This window comes from Nicotiana tabacum, chromosome 6, assembly GCF_000715075.1.
Source record: "Nicotiana tabacum cultivar K326 chromosome 6, ASM71507v2, whole genome shotgun sequence".
NCBI classification, from domain to species: Eukaryota; Viridiplantae; Streptophyta; class Magnoliopsida; order Solanales; family Solanaceae; genus Nicotiana; species Nicotiana tabacum.
The window spans coordinates 142,251,014-142,269,259 of NC_134085.1; the positions used below are offsets into that span (position 1 = coordinate 142,251,014).

General features: G+C 30.0%; 1 protein-coding gene across 1 annotated transcript; it reads right to left on the bottom strand.

Annotated features, from left to right (window-relative positions):
• Nucleotides 1-6,474: 6,474 nt before the first annotated feature.
• On the bottom strand, nt 6,475-9,392 carry LOC107765020 (rust resistance kinase Lr10-like). Its single transcript, XM_016583589.2, has 4 exons — nt 8,436-9,392; nt 8,005-8,025; nt 7,821-7,853; nt 6,475-7,655 (listed from the first exon to the last, which is right to left on the bottom strand). Exons 1-4 carry the CDS (start codon nt 9,211-9,213, stop codon nt 6,565-6,567), a joined length of 1,923 nt encoding a protein of 640 aa, XP_016439075.1. The 5' UTR covers nt 9,214-9,392; the 3' UTR covers nt 6,475-6,564.
• Between the last annotated feature and the right edge of the window lie 8,854 nt (nt 9,393-18,246).

Below are 18,246 nucleotides of genomic sequence, written 5' to 3' on the forward strand. Positions count from 1 at the left end.
GATATTAACTACTAGCTAGAGATCATAAGAATGTGTAACCAAGGAGGGATATAATGTGTATCATTGGAAAGATGGATAGGAATGTTGCTAATTGAAGTCCTGACGCAATTCGTTTTCTAAAAGCACGTGTAGCACCTAGCTATCTTCATGTCATAGTGGCCAGCAAAATATAAAAATCACCTAATCATTCAGAGAAGCATAGGAGGAAAAGAATCAAAAGAAAACCAATTAGTAGCCACCAAGTTAATCCTTTGCGAAGAATATGCATCAGTTTAAATGAGCTTAAGGCCCTAATCTAGTCAAGGTGATATACCTTTTTAAAAGGAAACCTATGCCATTGCTGTGGAAGTTTAAATCGTCAACCATTCATCAATCCAGGAACCAAGGATGATAACTAAGATTTACCGGGCAGAAATAAGTAGAAGCTTTAATTTGCTTGGCTTTTCTGGCGGAGCATATGATATATCTCTAACTTAAGAATATCTTTCTAAGTACTAAAGATGGTCATTCCAACGTAACTGCAAATAAATTGCGTGCAGAAGGGGATGCTAATTAGTTTTCTACTAGAAAATTCACGCACTCAGGATACTGAGCCGGCTCCCATTCTATCACCCTAGTACTCCCAATAGTGCTGGAAGGAGTACCAGACATCGTAGTTACCTTGATCATTTCGCTTGTACACTTATGAGCTGAGGCAAGTTAAACTTCAGGCCATCATCTTAAGGGCTTCTTAAATAAGAATTTGCTTCTATCCTGACAAACAGAGAATGTTCTTGTTGCGGAAGCCAAATGTATATAGTGTGAATGACTTAAAACTACTATACCAAAAATTATGGAAGCCACCAAATAATAAATAAGACAATAAAAATAAAATAAAAAGAACACCAGAATTTACGAGGTTCGGCCAATTTTGCCTACTTCCTCGGACACAATCAATATTTTATTCCACTCCAAAATACAAGTGAAATAATACTAAAGAGAGAAGATACAAATGCCTTAAAAAAGATAAGAAGGCAAATGAGATGTGTATTTAAATCTTAAACATCAGGTCTTCTTTTATAGGGTGAAGTACCAGCCCAATTTACTTCCCAACCGATGTGGGATATTGATATATTCAACAAATCTCCATCTTGGCAAAATTCCACATCTTCAATTCTCTCTCAATAACAAATTTTGGTTGTGTTTTCATCTTCAATCTTCAGTGTTCAACAATGTTGATCAAATCCAAACAATGTTAAAACTTGACCGCAGTCACCACTTTTGTCAGCATATCAGCTGGATTCTCTGTAGTATGAATTTTCTTCACCGTGACTCCACCTTCTTCTATGATTTCTCGTACGAAATGATACCGAACATCAATGTGCTTCGTCCTTGCATAATAAACTTGGTTCTTCGCTAATTGAATAACACTTTGACTATCACAAAAAATTGTGATATTTTTTTGTTCAACACCAAGCTCTTTTAGCAACTCCTAAAGCCAAATTGCCTCCTTCACAGACTCTGTAATAGCCATGTACTCTGCCTCTGTTGTATACAAAGCAACTGTTAACTGCAAAGTAAACTTCCAACTAACTAGTACCTTTGCAAAAGTAAACACATAACTAGTAGTTGATCTTCGTTTGTCCAGATCACCCGCAAAATCTTAGTCACAATATTCAACTACAGACTGATTGTCTTCCTGCTCAAAAACTAACCCAATATCTACAGTATTATGAATATACCGTAGAATCCACTTTACAGCTTGGCAATGCTCCTTTCCTGGATTATGCATATATCTGCTAATAACTCCAACAGCTTGTGAAATGTCAGGTCTCGTACAGACCATTGCATACATCAAGCTACCAACAACATTTGCATATGGTACCTTTGACATATACTCATGTTCAGCTTCATCTTTTGGTGACATAATTGTACTTAGCTTAAAATGGGGAGCAAGTGGAGTACTAACTGGCTTAGTCTTCTCATCTATGCCAAAGCGCTGTAGTACTCTCTTCAAATATTCTTTCTGAGATAAACAGAGTTTCTTTGAATGTCTATCTCTTATTATCTCCATGCCAAGAATTTTCTTTGCCTCACCCAGATCCTTCATCTCGAACTCCTTCTTTAGTTGAATTTTCAACTTATCAATTTCTTCTGAATTCTTGGAAGCTATCAACATATAGGAGAAGATATACAAAGGAACCATCTTTAAGCTTGCGCAAATACACACAATGATCGTATTTGCTTCTCTTGTACCCTTGCCGCAACATAAACTTGTCAAATCGCTTGTACCATTGTCTAGAAGATTGTTTCAATCCGTAGAACGATTTTTCAAGTTTGCATACCATATTTTCTTTTCCAACAACTTTGAATCCTTCTGGATGAGGTGTAGATTTTCTCCTCCAAGTTTCCATGTAAAAACGCAGTTTTTACATCCATCTGAACTAGTTCCAAATCCAACTGTGCTACCAAAGCCAACATAATTCTAATGGAGGAATGTTTTACAACTGGAGAAAATACTTCATTGTAATCAATTCCCTCCTTTTGAGCATATCCTTTGGCCACCAATCTTGCTTTGTAGCGAACATCTTCTTGGTTAGGAAATCCTTCTTTCTTTGCAAATACCCATTTGCACCCAATTGCTTTCTTTCCCTTCGGGAGATTGGCCAATCTCCATGTATGATTCTGATGAAAGGACTGTATTTCATCATTCATGGAAATCCTCCACTTATCTTCTTCTGAACTTTGGACTGCATCTTTATAAGTGGTAGGAACATCATCAGCTACAATTGAGGCGGCACAAGCAACCGTCTCTATAAGACGAACAGGTTTTGTTATTGTCCTTTTTGGCCTGCTGGTTTCTATTGATTCAAGTTGTTGTTGAGGTTCTTGAGTTGGAACCTCCCTCTCAACTGTCTCTTCTTCCAGAGGATCATCTTCATTTGTTTCCTCATCTGCTTCTTGTGTAGGAAAAATAAAGTTTCCCTCAAACTCCACCTGCTTAGAATCACCATCATCTTATTTGGTATCTTCATTTGTTACTTTATTTACCATAGCAGATTCATCGAAGGTAACATCCCTACTGAATATTACTTTCTTTGTCATAGGACACTATAAGCGATATCATTTGACTCTAGAAGTAATCCCCATAAAAATAGCCTTCTTCGCCCTTGGATCCAATTTTGACTCTGTCACATGATAATATGCAGTTGAGCCAAACACGTGCAAAGAATCATAATCTATAGCAGGCTTTCCATACCATTTTTCAAATGGTGTCTTGCCATCAATAGCAGCAGATGGTAAACGATTAATGAGGTGGCATGCATATGTAATTGCCTCAGCCCAAAATTCTTTACCCAAGCCAACATTGGACAACATACACCGTACCTTCTCCAACATGGTCTGGTTCATATGTTCTGCCACTCCATTCTGTTGTGGTATATGTCTAACAGTGAAGTGTCGGGCGATGCCATTATTTTTATAGACCTTATTGAAATGATCATTTTTGTATTCACCTCCATTGTCTGTGTGAATACACTTGATCCTCCTACCTGTTTGATTCTCCACCATCGTCTTCCACTTGAGAAAAATTCCCAACACTTCATCTTTCCTCTTCATTGTATACACCCACACTCTTCGGGAAAAATCATCAACAAAGGTTACAAAAATAGTGTTTCCCACCCAATGAAGGTATTTTGGAAGGACCCCAAACATCAGAGTGTATATAACCCAAAATGTCTTTAGTATTATGGATCGTTGTACCAAATTTAACCCTTGTCTGTTTCCCTTTTGACACAATGCTCGCAAACTCCAAGTTGCAAGCCTTTACTCCTTTTTACAATCCTTGATCCGATATGGTTTTCAAGGATTTTCCTCCAGCATGTCCCAAGCGCATGTGCCATAGCCTGGTTGCTTCTGCCTCTTTTTCGTCACTGGATGTCATTGTCGCAGTCCTAATAACTGTACTAGCGCGATAATGGTACATGTTATTGTTCTTCCGATTGGCCTTCATTACAACTAGTGGACCGAAACATACTCTCATCACTCCATTTTCTGCAATGATTTTGAACCCTTTTGATTCTAGGGCTCCCACAGAGATGAGATTCTTCTTCAAATCCGGTACATATCGAACATCTGTTAATGTTCTGATCAATCTATCATGGTTCCTTAATCATATTGAACCAATTCCATATGAGGTAAGAGGGTTGTTATCCGCTGTGTGGATGACTCCATATTCTCCTTCTTGAAAATCTACAAAACAGTCCCTATTGGGACACAGATGATAGTTACAAGCCGAGTCCATCAACCATATGTCTTATGATGTTGATGACTCTGTTGTAACTAATGAGAAGTCTGAATCATCATAATCAGCTACATTTGAATCCATAATGGCGTTTCCATTGTTATGTTTCTCTTTATTCTTCAACTTCGGACAGTCTTTCTTCCAGTGCCCCTTTTCTCGACAAAAAGCACATTCATCTTTGTCGGGTCTAGATCTTGACTTGGATCTTCCCTTCCTTGTCCTCGTTTGATTTTGAGGACGACCCCTCACAACCAGTGTTTCTCCTTCTCCGCCCTTCTATTTTTCTCCTTTTCTTTGTTCATAGCTATACAAAGCCGAACAAACTTCTCTGAGAGAAATTTCGTCATTTTCATGGAGTAGAGTAGTTTCAAGGTGCTCGTACTCATCAGGAAGTGACCCCAATAACATCAAGGCCAAGTCACCATCATCAAAAGTTGCATCCATATTTTGCAAATCTATGACCAACTTATTGAAACTGGTGATATGTTCATTCATCGTGGTACTAGGAACATAGGTAAAGCGAAACAGTCTCTTCTTCATGTACAATTTATTTTGACTATTTTTCTTTAAAAATTTATCCCCTAGTGCTTTTCATAATTTACTTGCAGAAGTTTTCTTTGTGTATGGATATTTATGCTCTCTAGCAAGGTAGGATCGAATGGTACCGCAAACAACACGGTTGATAATTCTCCAATCTTCTTCTCCAATAACATCTGGTCTTTTTTCTTCAATGGCAAGATCTAGCCCTTGTTGAAAAAGGACATCTAGAACCTCGCTTTGCCACATCCCAAAATGTCCTGACCCGTCAAAAATTTCTACCGCAAATTTCGCATTTGACACAATTCTTGTCATAAGCAAAGATATCAATGATGACGTATTGTTGACACTTGATGTAGATTCTTCTTGTTTATTGTCTCTCATCTTAGACACAAATATTATTTAGTAGCTAACGACACAAATCAAAATTATTTTCTTTCTGGTGTGGAAGATCAGACTAAGCTGCAACCACAGAGTATACTCAGATAGAACCTTGACTCAGTTACCAAGATAAATCTTTTCTGATGTGGAAGATCAGACTATGCTTCAACCATAGAGCATACTTAAACAGTACCTTGGCTCTGATACCAATTATTGTGGAAGCCAAATGTATATAGTGTGAATGAGTCACAACTACTATACCAAAAATTATGGCGGCCACCAAATAATAAATAAGACAATAAGACAAAAATATAAAGAACACCAGAATTTATGAGGTTCGACCAATTTTGCCTACTTCCTCGAACACAACCAATATTTTATTCCACATACATGTGAAATAATACTAAAGAGAGAAGATACAAATGCCTTAAAAAAGATAAGAAGACAAATGAGATGTGTATTTAAATCATAAATATTAGGCCTTCTTTTATAGGGTAAAGTACCAACCCAATTTACTTCCCAACCGATATGGGATATTGACATATTCAACAAATCTCACTCTATAAAGAAAATATGATGATGTAATCATTTCCTTGTTTGATGAAACTATGCTTGATAGTTACCTTTCGAACTATTTGCAACACCAACATGCAAATAAACTACTCTCTCTGTTCCAGTTTATGTGAACTTATTTCCTTTTTGGTCTGTTCCAAAAAGAATGAACCCTTTCTAAATTTGATAACAATTTAGCTTAAAGTTACAATTCTACCCTTAATGAGAAACTTTTATAATCACACAAATACTCTGGGCCCCATTTGGACTTGTTCCAAAAGTCTTCATTTTTTCTCTTAAATTTCGTGCCCAGTCAAACAGGTTCACATAAATTGGAACGGAGGGAGTAATATACACTTCACTAAAGCCTCATACTATACTCAAAACTCTAACAATGAAAACCAAGGAAGAACTAGTTTCAACAGCATGGGACAGAATTGACTGCTTGGGGTCTCATGAGTTTGAACACTTCTTAGAGATATTGAATGTCGTGAACTAAATCAATCTTGTAGCACTATCTTGAAAGGATTAATGACTCACAATGCAACAAACATTGCATCTTGAAGTCGACATTAATTTTACTTTACTCCATGAGATCATAAATCATAAAACACTTCAGATATACATCTCATATCAAATCCTAGGAATCTTAGTTTGATGTAAGAAACTGATACTTGAACAATGAATCAGACAGATTGTATATTGGAGAAAAACAAAATGTAGAAAGGGTAATCACCAGCTCAAATGAAAGATTTTAATTAAGTAAATTACGAGTTTATGACAATGGATTGCACAACACAGTGAGTGGCCACCTATACCTCCGTGGAAATTTTTATTGTCTCGATAACATCCCCGGCAATCTCACGAGGAGATATAAAAGGTCTAGGGGGCATCTGTAGGAGTTGAACATCTCCTTCAAGCATTTCAACAACTTTGTTCATTGCAGGACGATCAACAGGCTTCATCTGTATGCACCACAATGCCACAAATATTATCTTCTTTACCATCTTCCTATCTTCCTCGCTGGCGTCCTGCATCTCTATATCATTTCCTTCATTAAATTGGTCGTAAACCCATGTAGGAAAGTATATTTGGCTTAAATGATCCGCAAATGGGTTCATGTTCTTCCTTCTGCCTGCCATTTCCATCAACAACATACCATAACTATATACATCGGCTTTGTATGACACTCCTCCAATATTTTTATAGAACAACTCCGGAGCCATGTAACCCACTGTCCCTCTAGCTGCAGTTAGAGTCACAATACTATCATCTGTTGGGTACAATTTTGCAAGCCCAAAGTCAGATATTCTTGGATTGAAATTTTCATCCAGAAGAATGTTGTGAGGCTTTATATCAAAATGTAAGATCTGCATGTCACACCCCCGATGTAGATAATCTATCCCACGAGCAACTCCTAGAGATATCTCGAACATTTGTTTGTAACTCAAGGAAACAATTCCTTCTTGCGGAAATATGTACTTGTCCAAGGAGCTATTAGGCATGAAGTCATATACCAAAGCACGTTTTGAGCCCTCAACGCAGAATCCAATGAGCTGCACAACATTTACATGGTGAATCCTTCCAATTGTGGAAACTTCACTGATAAATTCTTCCCCACTAGTCATGGACTTGTGCATAATCTTTACTGCAACAAAAGGACCACTACGGAGCTTTCCTTTAAAGACAGTTCCATAGGCTCCTTCGCCAAGTTTTTCCTTGAATTTATTCGTCATCTTCTTAATCTCAGAATAGGAGTACTTAATTGGCACAAGGTTGCTTTGGATTTGCAGGAAGTCTTCAATTGATTGATACATAGATAAGTGCCGTCTTCTCCATCTGTACACTATTAATGCAACCAGGAAAACCAATCCAAAGAGAAATCGGAATGACAGAATTGCAGCTGCATAATTTTCAAAAAGAAAAATGGAAGTCATTGATTAGAAAACCACATCCTTTTTCATAGGGTGAAGGGGTTTGACTATGCTTCAAAGCTATTTCATTATTCAGAATTCAGAGTGTACCAAGAATGCTTATGGTCATCGTTGAGTAAGATAAGAAGACTCACCTATACCAAATCCGCCAAATATTATAGTAAGAACTGTCCAACAGGCAAATCACAAAGGAAAATTTACGTTAGAAGAAGCAAATTTGGTAAAGACTTGAAGAAAGAGCTTACAGCTATATGGAAAACGTATTGTTTTAACGCTATAATGGCGTTATTATTGCAATCCAGTATCTCAAATACGTACCTCCATGCAAGTGGATGCTACCTGCATTGTCCAAATATAGGAACTTGAGTAAAATAGAGGTTGTTATATCTTGAAATAAGTTGCTGCGAATTGAAACTTAGTATAGTTAAGAGGGTAACTAACTGATAAGCATAAAAAAACGTGGAGAATTAAACGCAAAAGAGATCCAAAATTTTCTTAAAACTTCATACAATAGACCCCCTAGAGAGTGGATATAATAGATGAATGAAAGTTGGCTGCTTTAATTGAAGACTTAATCTGTGGTAAAGAATGACACCTTAAAATTGCTAAGTTGCAGCACTTAGGGAGATACTTGTATCTTCAAAACACTAGTCAGTACCTCCAATCAGGACTCGGAAAAAACCACATATATGGGATTTTGCAAAACAGATAATTCTCGAAAAGGAATTCCAAATTGAATATTGACTTACAAGGGAGGGGAAGATCAAAGGGGCTGCCATCGTCGCAGCGCAAGTGCCTATTGTTGCGGCTGCAACGGTAGTCGTTGCCTTCAGAAAAACAGTAGTCTTGACATTCTCTACACAAGAAGGTACGCTTCCAAGAAAGCTCAGACCCGTAACTCAGGGCATCCTGAATGCTCGATAGAGAAGTATTGTTACCCGAAAGCCCACGAGCCGACGCCCAGGCTACTATTTCCACGCTGCAACTCTCTGCCAAATCCGAAATCGACATGTCCTCTCCTATGGCCACATAGCTATGACTTTGTGAATAATTAAAGAAAGAAGTATTGTTCTGTGATCCGCAGAAAGTAGTCTCCACATAGCGCGAAGAGTTTACCATGGCTAAACAATTGACATATATAATGGGAATGTTGAGAGCTAAATCGTTAAAAGTTGAGGTGCCAGGAACAGCTGTGGTGAAGTACTTCGGAGAAAAAGTGCAGTTCGTGGTCTGATTCAGCAAACCAGGGTCAATTGCTCTGATCAAGAATTTATCATAGTTGATTTCCAACACGTTATATGTCCTTGACTCCAAACTTATGACAGTACGATTATTCTGGCAATCGAGCTGGAACCTAGAATTTCCGCAATTCTTGGGATCAGCTTTCAATCGAAATGGAAAGGTGATGTTATGAATATCACCACAAGAAGAAGTGCACTGAGTAATATTTTGGGCTTTGGATATTGTTGTGCTGCAGATCACAAGTAGTACAAGAGTCGCTAATTGGAGCTGTCTGACTGCCAACATCGTATCTGCAAATCGACTATGGTGAGTTTGTTCTGTCGTTTCTTTTTTATCATTTCCTCAGAGAAGATTCATCAATAGTTGAACAAGCAAATTGATGTTTGATTTGGTAATCCAGTATAAAAGTCAAAATTTTGTCTATGATTAGTCGTGAGTCGTGCTGTGGTTTTTTCTATCCTTTTCTCTTAATTTGTGGTTCTCAAGTCTCTGCGCGTTATTATGGAAGTTGAGTCAGGGGTGGGCATTGGTCGGTTCGGTATATCGGTTATCGGTTTATAAATATGCTAAACTGATAACCGAACCGATAAGATATCGGTTATCGGGTAATACCGGACTAACAGTAATATGTATGGGTTCCGATAGCTTTTGTGCAGAACCGGTATTTGTATTAAGAAATCTATTGAATATTTAACAATAATTAGATGGGAACTAAGTTGCATAATTTATATTTGGTCCAGTGGTAAATACTAGAACCCAGATGTTGCCCGCTTCTCACGCCTGCTGCAGCAAAATAAGATCTTAAATAAAGTATATAAATTATTTATAAGGTAAGAAAAAACTTAAATAATCAGTAAAAAAATATTTTAAAAATAAGAATAATAAAGTCATATTAATATTGATAAATCGGGCAAACGAATATTTTATACGTAAATATTACTACAACATTCAGATATAATGTGTTCAAACAATTAAGAAAATATCTTTTTATTAATATTTGAATTGAGTACAGTAAGTTTAAGTTTGAAAGTATAACATAATTCTTTAAAAATGTAGTCAAATATAGAAAATAGAATAATAAAACTTATTTGAATTTGAGAAAGTTTTTTAATTTTTATCTATATTATATTAGAATAAATGTAGTAGAAATAAATATTAAATTCAAACAAGCTAATAAAAATCCACATGACAATGTAATAATATTAGGTATTTAATAATATAATATCAAAAATAAATAATAAATAGAGAAAAAATAAAAATTCAAATTTTTTATCATAGAGAAGAAGGGTAAAACTTATTTAAATTTGAGATGGGAAAGTTTTTTATATTATGATAAGAAAATTCATAATATGGATAATCCACGTAACTCAAGTCTAATGGATAAAATCAAAAACTAAAAATATTGAATAATAGAAATAAATTAGAGATAATATGAGATATTAATAAATCATAAGTTTAAAAAATAAATTAAATTAAATATACAATGCTTAAAATCTTATTAAAATTTAAATAATTTAGAATTTTCGAGCAATATTTTTAAAAACAAAATAAATATTTATTTTATGATTAGAAATTATATATTTATCTATATTATATTAAAGAATAGTAGATTATAATGATATTAAAAAAAATTATAAGTTAATGAAAAGCCACATAAAACGTAATAAGACTATATAATAGATTAAAAATTAGCAAAATTATTAAAAAATTATTATTAGAAATGAAAGGGAAAGGCTATTTGAATTTGAAATTAGAAATTTATTAAAACTATGATTAGAATGTCCAAACTATGGATAATATCACGAAATTGAAGTCTTATTTATGAAAAAATATTAAACTAGAAAATAAATTTCTAATATAGGTAATTTTATTAATAAAAATTAAATATTAAATTTGTATTAAATCAAAAAAAGAAAGAAAATTTACGTAAGAAATAAAATGATAATGAAACTATTACTACAACATTAACATATAATATGTTCAAACAACAAAGAAAATATTTTTCTATGATTAATATCTGAATTGAGTGCAGTTAGTTTAAGTTTGAATATATAGTATAATATTTTAAAAATGCGGTCCAATTTAGAAAATAGAATGATAAGAATTATTTGAATTTGAGATGAGATTTTTTTTATTTCATAAGTTTTTATTTTTTAAAATATTATGTAAAGAAATAAAATGACAATAAACATATTACTACATATATATAATATGTTCAAACAATTAAGAAATTATTTTTCTATGATTAAAATAAAATTTTAATAATATAAATAACTTTCTAATATAGGTAATTTTACTAATGAAAATAAAAAATTAAATTTGTATCTTAAAGTTAAAAAAAATAAATAACTGCATCTAATACAAAAATAGTTATAAGAGAACTCAATATATTTGTAACATAATCATCAAATATATGTATTAATATTTTAGACTAATTCAATTTTACAATTTAAAATAAAATATGATATTATTCTGGTTAAAGGTAAAAAAATTAATATAAAAATAATTAAAATTTATAGTAGGGAAGAGAATGTAGTAAAACAATAGAGATAGTGTGAGGATACTTATACATTAAATTAATTAAAAAATTTAATTATATTTAAAAATATTACAATAAGTTTAAATGATTAAAAAAATTGAATGCATAAAAATATACCAAATTTCAAGAATAAAATATTTATAGTTATTAAAGACTATTAAAAGAATAATAAGAAAGATATTAATTAAGATAATAAAAAATTATATGATAGTAAAATAATTTTAAATAATATATAATACAATAAATAATACAATAACTATAAGAAAAAAAAAGAATTTGCATAAAAATAATGTGATGAATAAGACATATTTAACTTTTAGATAAAAACAAAGTGATAGTAAGAAGTTTGTTAAAATAATATGATCTAATGTGCTCAAACAAGACAGATCGCAACATGATATGTTTAGTATTCTTTGATACTGACAGCAAAACGAATTGCAAGTACTAAAATTAAGTAGTTAGGTTGCTACAAATAAAAAACAAAATAGGTTGTGCACTACGAGATTTGAACAATAATTTCATATCCTACTTCATAATTAATATCTAATATTATATAATTTTTATCTGAGAGGTTTATATTTTAAGGTTATTTGCACATGATTCAAATAACCAACATCACAGTTTAACATGAATTGTGTCCGCGCATCGTGCGGGTACTAATACTAGTATATTATTAAAAGGAGATGTCAAAGTCATCTCCTTAAGCCAAGTGGCAGCCTAAAAAAAGCCACATGGCATAATTAGTTACTAATTAGTTATTGGTTATTATTTTTAAATTTAAATCTTCTATCTATATAATTAAAAGCAGAAGACAAAAGCACCTCATGAAGCCAAATGGCATAACAATTGAATGACACATGGCATAATTAGTTATTAAATTAGTTATTGGTTATTCTTTTTAATTTAAATATATCTAAAAAATGAAAATAATTAAAAAAAACTACCATATATATATATAAATAACTACCCATTCAAATTGGGTCGGAGTAGTTTCAAGTTGGAATTGTTAAATTATTTTAAAATCAAAAAGCAAAAAAAAAATAGTCTATCTATAATTAAAAGCAGAAGACAAAAGCACCTCATGAAGCCAACTATAATTAAAAGCAGAAGACAAAAACACCTCATGAAGCCAAATGGCAGAACAATAGAATAACCAATAAAGTTATTGGTTATTTTAAAATCAAAAAACAAAAAAAAATAAAGCTATAAAAAACGGAAAAAAAACAGAAGAAAAACTACCCATTCAAATCGGGGAATAGTTTCAAGTTGGAGTTTTAAAATAATTAAAATAAAAAAAGATATCTTATAATTAACTATAATAAAAAAACGAAAATATAAATATATAAGAAATGAACTACCCATTCAAATTGGTAGTTATTTTTAATTAATAATTAGTTATTGGTTATTATTTTTGAATTTAAATATATATAAAAACGAAAATTAAAAAATACAAAACTATATATATATATATATATATATATATATATATATATATATATATATATATATATATATATATATATATATTGGTTACTTTAATTGAATTAATAAATATAGATATCTTATAATTAACTATAATAAAAAAATCAAAAAATATGTAAAAATAACTACTCATTCAAATTAGGTGGGATTAGTTTAAAGTTGGAGTTTTTAAATTATTTTAAAATAAAAAAATATAAAAAAAACTATAAAAAAACAAAAAAATAGAAGAAAAACAACTCATTCAAATCATGGAGTAGTTTCAAGTTGGTGTTTTAAAATAATTTTAAAATAAAAATAGATATCTTATAATTAACTATAATAAAAAAACGAAAATATAAATATATAAGAAAATAACTACCCATTCAAATTGGTAGTTATTTTAAATTAATAATTAGTTATTGGTTACTTTATTTAAATTAATAAATATAGATATCTTATAATTAACTATAAGATAAAAACGAAAATATAAATATATAAAAAAATAACTACCCATTCAAATTGGGTGGGAGTATTTTCAAGTTGGAGCTTATAAATTATTTTTTTTTAAAACGCAAAAAAAAACAGCTATAAAAAACGAAAAAAAGAAGAAAAACTACTCATCCAAATCGGGAGTAGTTTCAAATGTGAGATTTAAAACAAAAAACGAAATTAAAAAATAATAAATTATCAATTCAAATTGGGGAGTAGTTTTAAGTTGGAGTTTTAAAATTATTTGAAAATAAAAAAAAAATAAAGAAATAAAAAAAACTGCTGAGAAAAATATTAAATAACGTAATATGCTAATAAAACTTTCTATTAACAATGTAGTAGCATTAAATATTTGAAAATATAATAAAGAAAAATACATAACAAAAAAGTTATTCGATGCGCTGCCTGTATAAGTCCTGTTAGTTTAACAAAGATTTTATTCACTAAAATTTAGATAATATTATTAAGAACAACAGAATCTATATATTACTAAAAGGAGAGAAAAAAGCTTTTTCGTTAATCCAAGTGGCAGCTTAAAAAAAGCCACATGACATAATTAGTTACTAAATCTATATATTATTAAAAGGAGAGGACAAAGCCATCTCCTTAAGCCAAGTGACAGCCTAAAAAAAAAGCCACATGGCATAATTAGTTACTAATTAGTTATTGGTTATTATTTTTAAAATTAAATATCTATAAAAAAACTACCAACTATATATATATATATATATATATATATATATATATATATATATATATATTTATTTATTTATTTATAATTAACTATAATAAAAAACGAAAATATAAATATATAAAAAAATAACTACCATTCAAATTGGTTGGGAGTAGTTTCAAGTTGGAGTTTCAAAATAATTTTAAAATAAAAAATGATATTAAAAAAATAAAAAATTACCAATTCAAATTGGGAAGTAGTTTTAAGTTGAGTTTTAAAATTATTTTAAAATAAAAAAACGAAAATAAAGAAATAAAAAACTTTTGATTCAAATTGTGGAGTAGTTTCTTTTTAATATTGTAGTGTGTGTGTATTATATATATATAAAGAGAAGTAAATAATTATATGATGCCAAGTGCGGTATAACCATAAAACAATAAGTGTAGATTTTTAGGACAAAGCTCCAACAAAGTTGGAACTTTTAATTTATTTTATAATAAATATCGAAATAAAAAAATAAAAAAATCTATATCTATGTCTAAAAAAAAGCCACATGGCATAGTTAGTTACTAATTAGTTATTGGTTATTATTTTTAAATTTAAATCTATATCTATATATTATTAAAAGGAGAGGACAAAGCCATCTCCTTAAGCCAAGTGGCAGCCTTAAAAAAAGCCACATGACATAATTAGTTACTAAATTAGTTATTATTTTTAAATTTAAATATCTATAAAAAACAAAAAAATAAAAAATAAAAAACTACCAACTATATATATATATATATATAATTAAATAAAAAAAATGAAAAAATAAATATATAAAAAAATAACTACCATTCAAATTGGGTGGGAGTAGTTTCAAGTTGGAATTTCAAATCTATATATTATTAAAAGGAGAGGACAAAGTCATCTCCTTATATTCAAATCTATTCAAATCTATATATTAGTAGGATAATATTATTAAGAACAATAGAATCTATATATTACTAAAAGGAGAGGAAAAAACCCTTTCGTTAATCCAAGTGGCAGCTTAAAAAAAAGGCACATGACATAATTAGTTACTAAATTTATTATTTAGTTAATAATTAATTAGTGGTTATTCTTTTTGAGTTTAAATATATATAAAAAACGAAAATAATAAAAAATATAAAACTGCCATATATATATATATATATATATATATATATATATATATATATTAATTGATTACTTTATTTGAATTAATAAATATAGATATCTTATAATTAACTATATAAAAACAAAAATATAAATATATAAGAAAATAACTACCCATTCAAATTGGTAGTTACTTTTAATTAATAATTAGTTATTGGTTATTATTTTTGAATTTAAATATATATATAAAAACAAAAATTAAAAAATACAAAACTACCATATATATATATTGGTTACTTTAATTGAATTAATAAATATAGATATCTTATAATTAACTATAATAAAAAATCAAAATATAAATATATTTAAAAATAACTACTCATTCAAATTGGGTGGGATTAGTTTAAAGTTGGAGTTTTTAAATTATTTTAAAATAAAAAACAAAAAAAACTATAAAAAACAAATAAAATAGAAGAAAAACAACTCATTCAAATCATGGAGTAGTTTCAAGTTGATATTTTAAAATAAAAATATATATCTTATAATTAACTATAATAAAAAAACAAAAATATAAATATATAAGAAAATAACTACCCATTCAAATTGGTAGTTATTTTTAATTAATAATTAGTTATTGGTTACTTTATTTAAATTAATAAATATAGATATCTTATAATTAACTATAATATAAAAACGAAAATATAAATATATAAAAAAATAACTACCCATTCAAATTGGGTGGGAGTATTTTCAAGTTGGAGCTTTTAAATTATTATTTTTAAAAGCAAAAAAAAAAAAAGCTGTAAAAAACGAAAAAAGAGAAGAAAAACTACCCATCCAAATCGGGAGTAGTTTCAAATGTGAGATTTAAAATAAAAACGAAATTAAAAAATAATAAATTATCAATTCAAATTGGGGAGTAGTTTTAAGTTGGAGTTTTAAAATTATTTGAAAATAAAAAAACAAAAATAAAGAAATAAAAAAAACTTCAGAGAAAAATATGAAATAACGTAATATGCTAATGAAACTAGGGGTGTTCAAAACCGATCCGAAACCGAAAACCGAACCGAAACCGAAGCTTAATGGCTTATTGGTATCGTGTTAATGGTTTAACGGACGGGGAACGGATTGAATTTTTTTTATTAACGGCTTATCGGTTTGAGGGCGGATTATTCAATTTTCTTAACGGATAATCCGTTAACCCGTTAAGAAATTTCTATCCATATAAATTTTTCTTTCATTCTCCATTCTTCTAATTTTCTTTTATCTTTAATTTTTTCTTTGAGAAAACTATTTGTATCACATGATTTTCTAGGGATGCTGAAGTGTTGTATTTATACATATCTAGAAGGCCTTGATTGCTAACAAAATAAAGACATAAATCTTAGTGGGAGATTAAGGTTGGACTTTTGCAAAACACACACTGGCCATTTATTCAACACGACTTCAATGAGATTGTGGTTGAGTTATGGTGAGGTTACTTTATTATTAATATTCTTTCATCACTGAAATTATTGATATGGTAGATTAAACATAAACTAATAGTTGTCTCAGGTATGTCATGGCTTACAACCTCATGGCTTACAATCTCAGCCAATAGTTAAGAAGGAGAGTGTTGAACACACTTAAAGAGAGAGAAGGCATGAAGTAGCACCAAGTGTGTGTCCTAGAATAATATATGAATTAGGCCGATAAATCGTCCGATAAGAACTAAACCGATACCAATCTGTCTGATATCTTATCGGGTGGCTAGTGGATTAATACATTTAAAAGCCGATAACTGATAAGCCAAACCGTTAAGAGTAAATAACCGCCCAATCCGCCCGATAAGCAACCCTAAATGAAACTTTCTATTACCAATGTAGTAGCATTAAATATTTGAAAATATAATAAAGAAAAATACATAACAAAAAAGTTATTCGATGCGCTGCCTGTATAAGTCCCATTAGTTTAACAAAGATTTTATTCACTAAAATTTAGATAATATTATTAAGAACAACAGAATTTATATATTACTAAAAGGAGAGGGAAAAGCCCTTTCGTTAATCCAAATGGCAGCTTAAAAAAAAGCCACATGACATAATTAGTTACTAAATTTATTATTTAGTTAATAATTAATTATTGGTTATTCTTTTTAAATTTAAATATATATAAAAAACGAAAATAATAAATATAAAACTACCATATATATGAATATATTCATATATATATTAATTGATTACTTTATTTGAATTAATAAATATAGATATCTTATAATTAACTATATAAAAAACGAAAATATAAATATAAAAAAAACTACCCATTCAAATTGGGTGGGAGTAGTTTCAAGTTGGAGTTTTTAAATTATTTTAAAATAAAAAAGCAAAAACTAAAATCAATAGTAATAAATTATATATCTTCTTATATATTACACAAAAAAAGCGAATACTAAATATTGTTTAATATAATAAAGAAAAATAGAACAAAAAAGTTATTCACTGACTATATAAGTACGTTTGATTTAATAGAGATTTCATTATTGGGTATATCGTATTAACAAACAAGATGACAATTGAATATTATTAAAGCAATACGATCTAATAGGATCAAACAAGCCTGATCATAATTTAATTTAATTAATATTTTTTTAATATTGACCGCGCATCGCGCGGGTACGACTACTAATAATAATATATGACTAAAGTGAACCTAAAAAACATTGGAAAAAAAGAGTTAGGGTTTCAAATATCTTGTTGCAGCCACGGGTTCTTCGTTCTTTCTTCTAATCTTCTTCAATCTTGACTTCTCTTTTGTTGCCTATCAAAGACAAGTCAGTGACCCATTTCCATTGTAGGTCCTCTCCCTCCTTCAATTTTTTTTTATATAATTATTTTCCTCTTGTATTATATTATATGAAATAATATCTCTTAACCTTTTACTGTAGGTTCGCCCCTCAATTTACTCTGTGATTCTATGAAACCAATACACAATTTGATCTCTATTTTCAAATAATATTGACATTATACATTTTTTTCTCTGTTGCAGGCAGTCACAAAGGAAG

Excerpts from the sequence above, each read along its gene's own strand:
- LOC107765020 (XM_016583589.2), bottom strand. The coding sequence starts at position 9,213 with ATGTTGGCAGTCAGACAGCTCCAATTAGCGACTCTTGTACTACTTGTG. Across the intron at positions 8,026-8,435 it reads CTTTGATCTTCCCCTCCCTT|GTAGCATCCACTTGCATGGA; the intron begins GTAAGTCAATAT and ends TGGACAATGCAG. Across the intron at positions 7,854-8,004 it reads TAGCATCCACTTGCATGGAG|TTCTTACTATAATATTTGGC; the intron begins GTACGTATTTGA and ends CCTGTTGGACAG.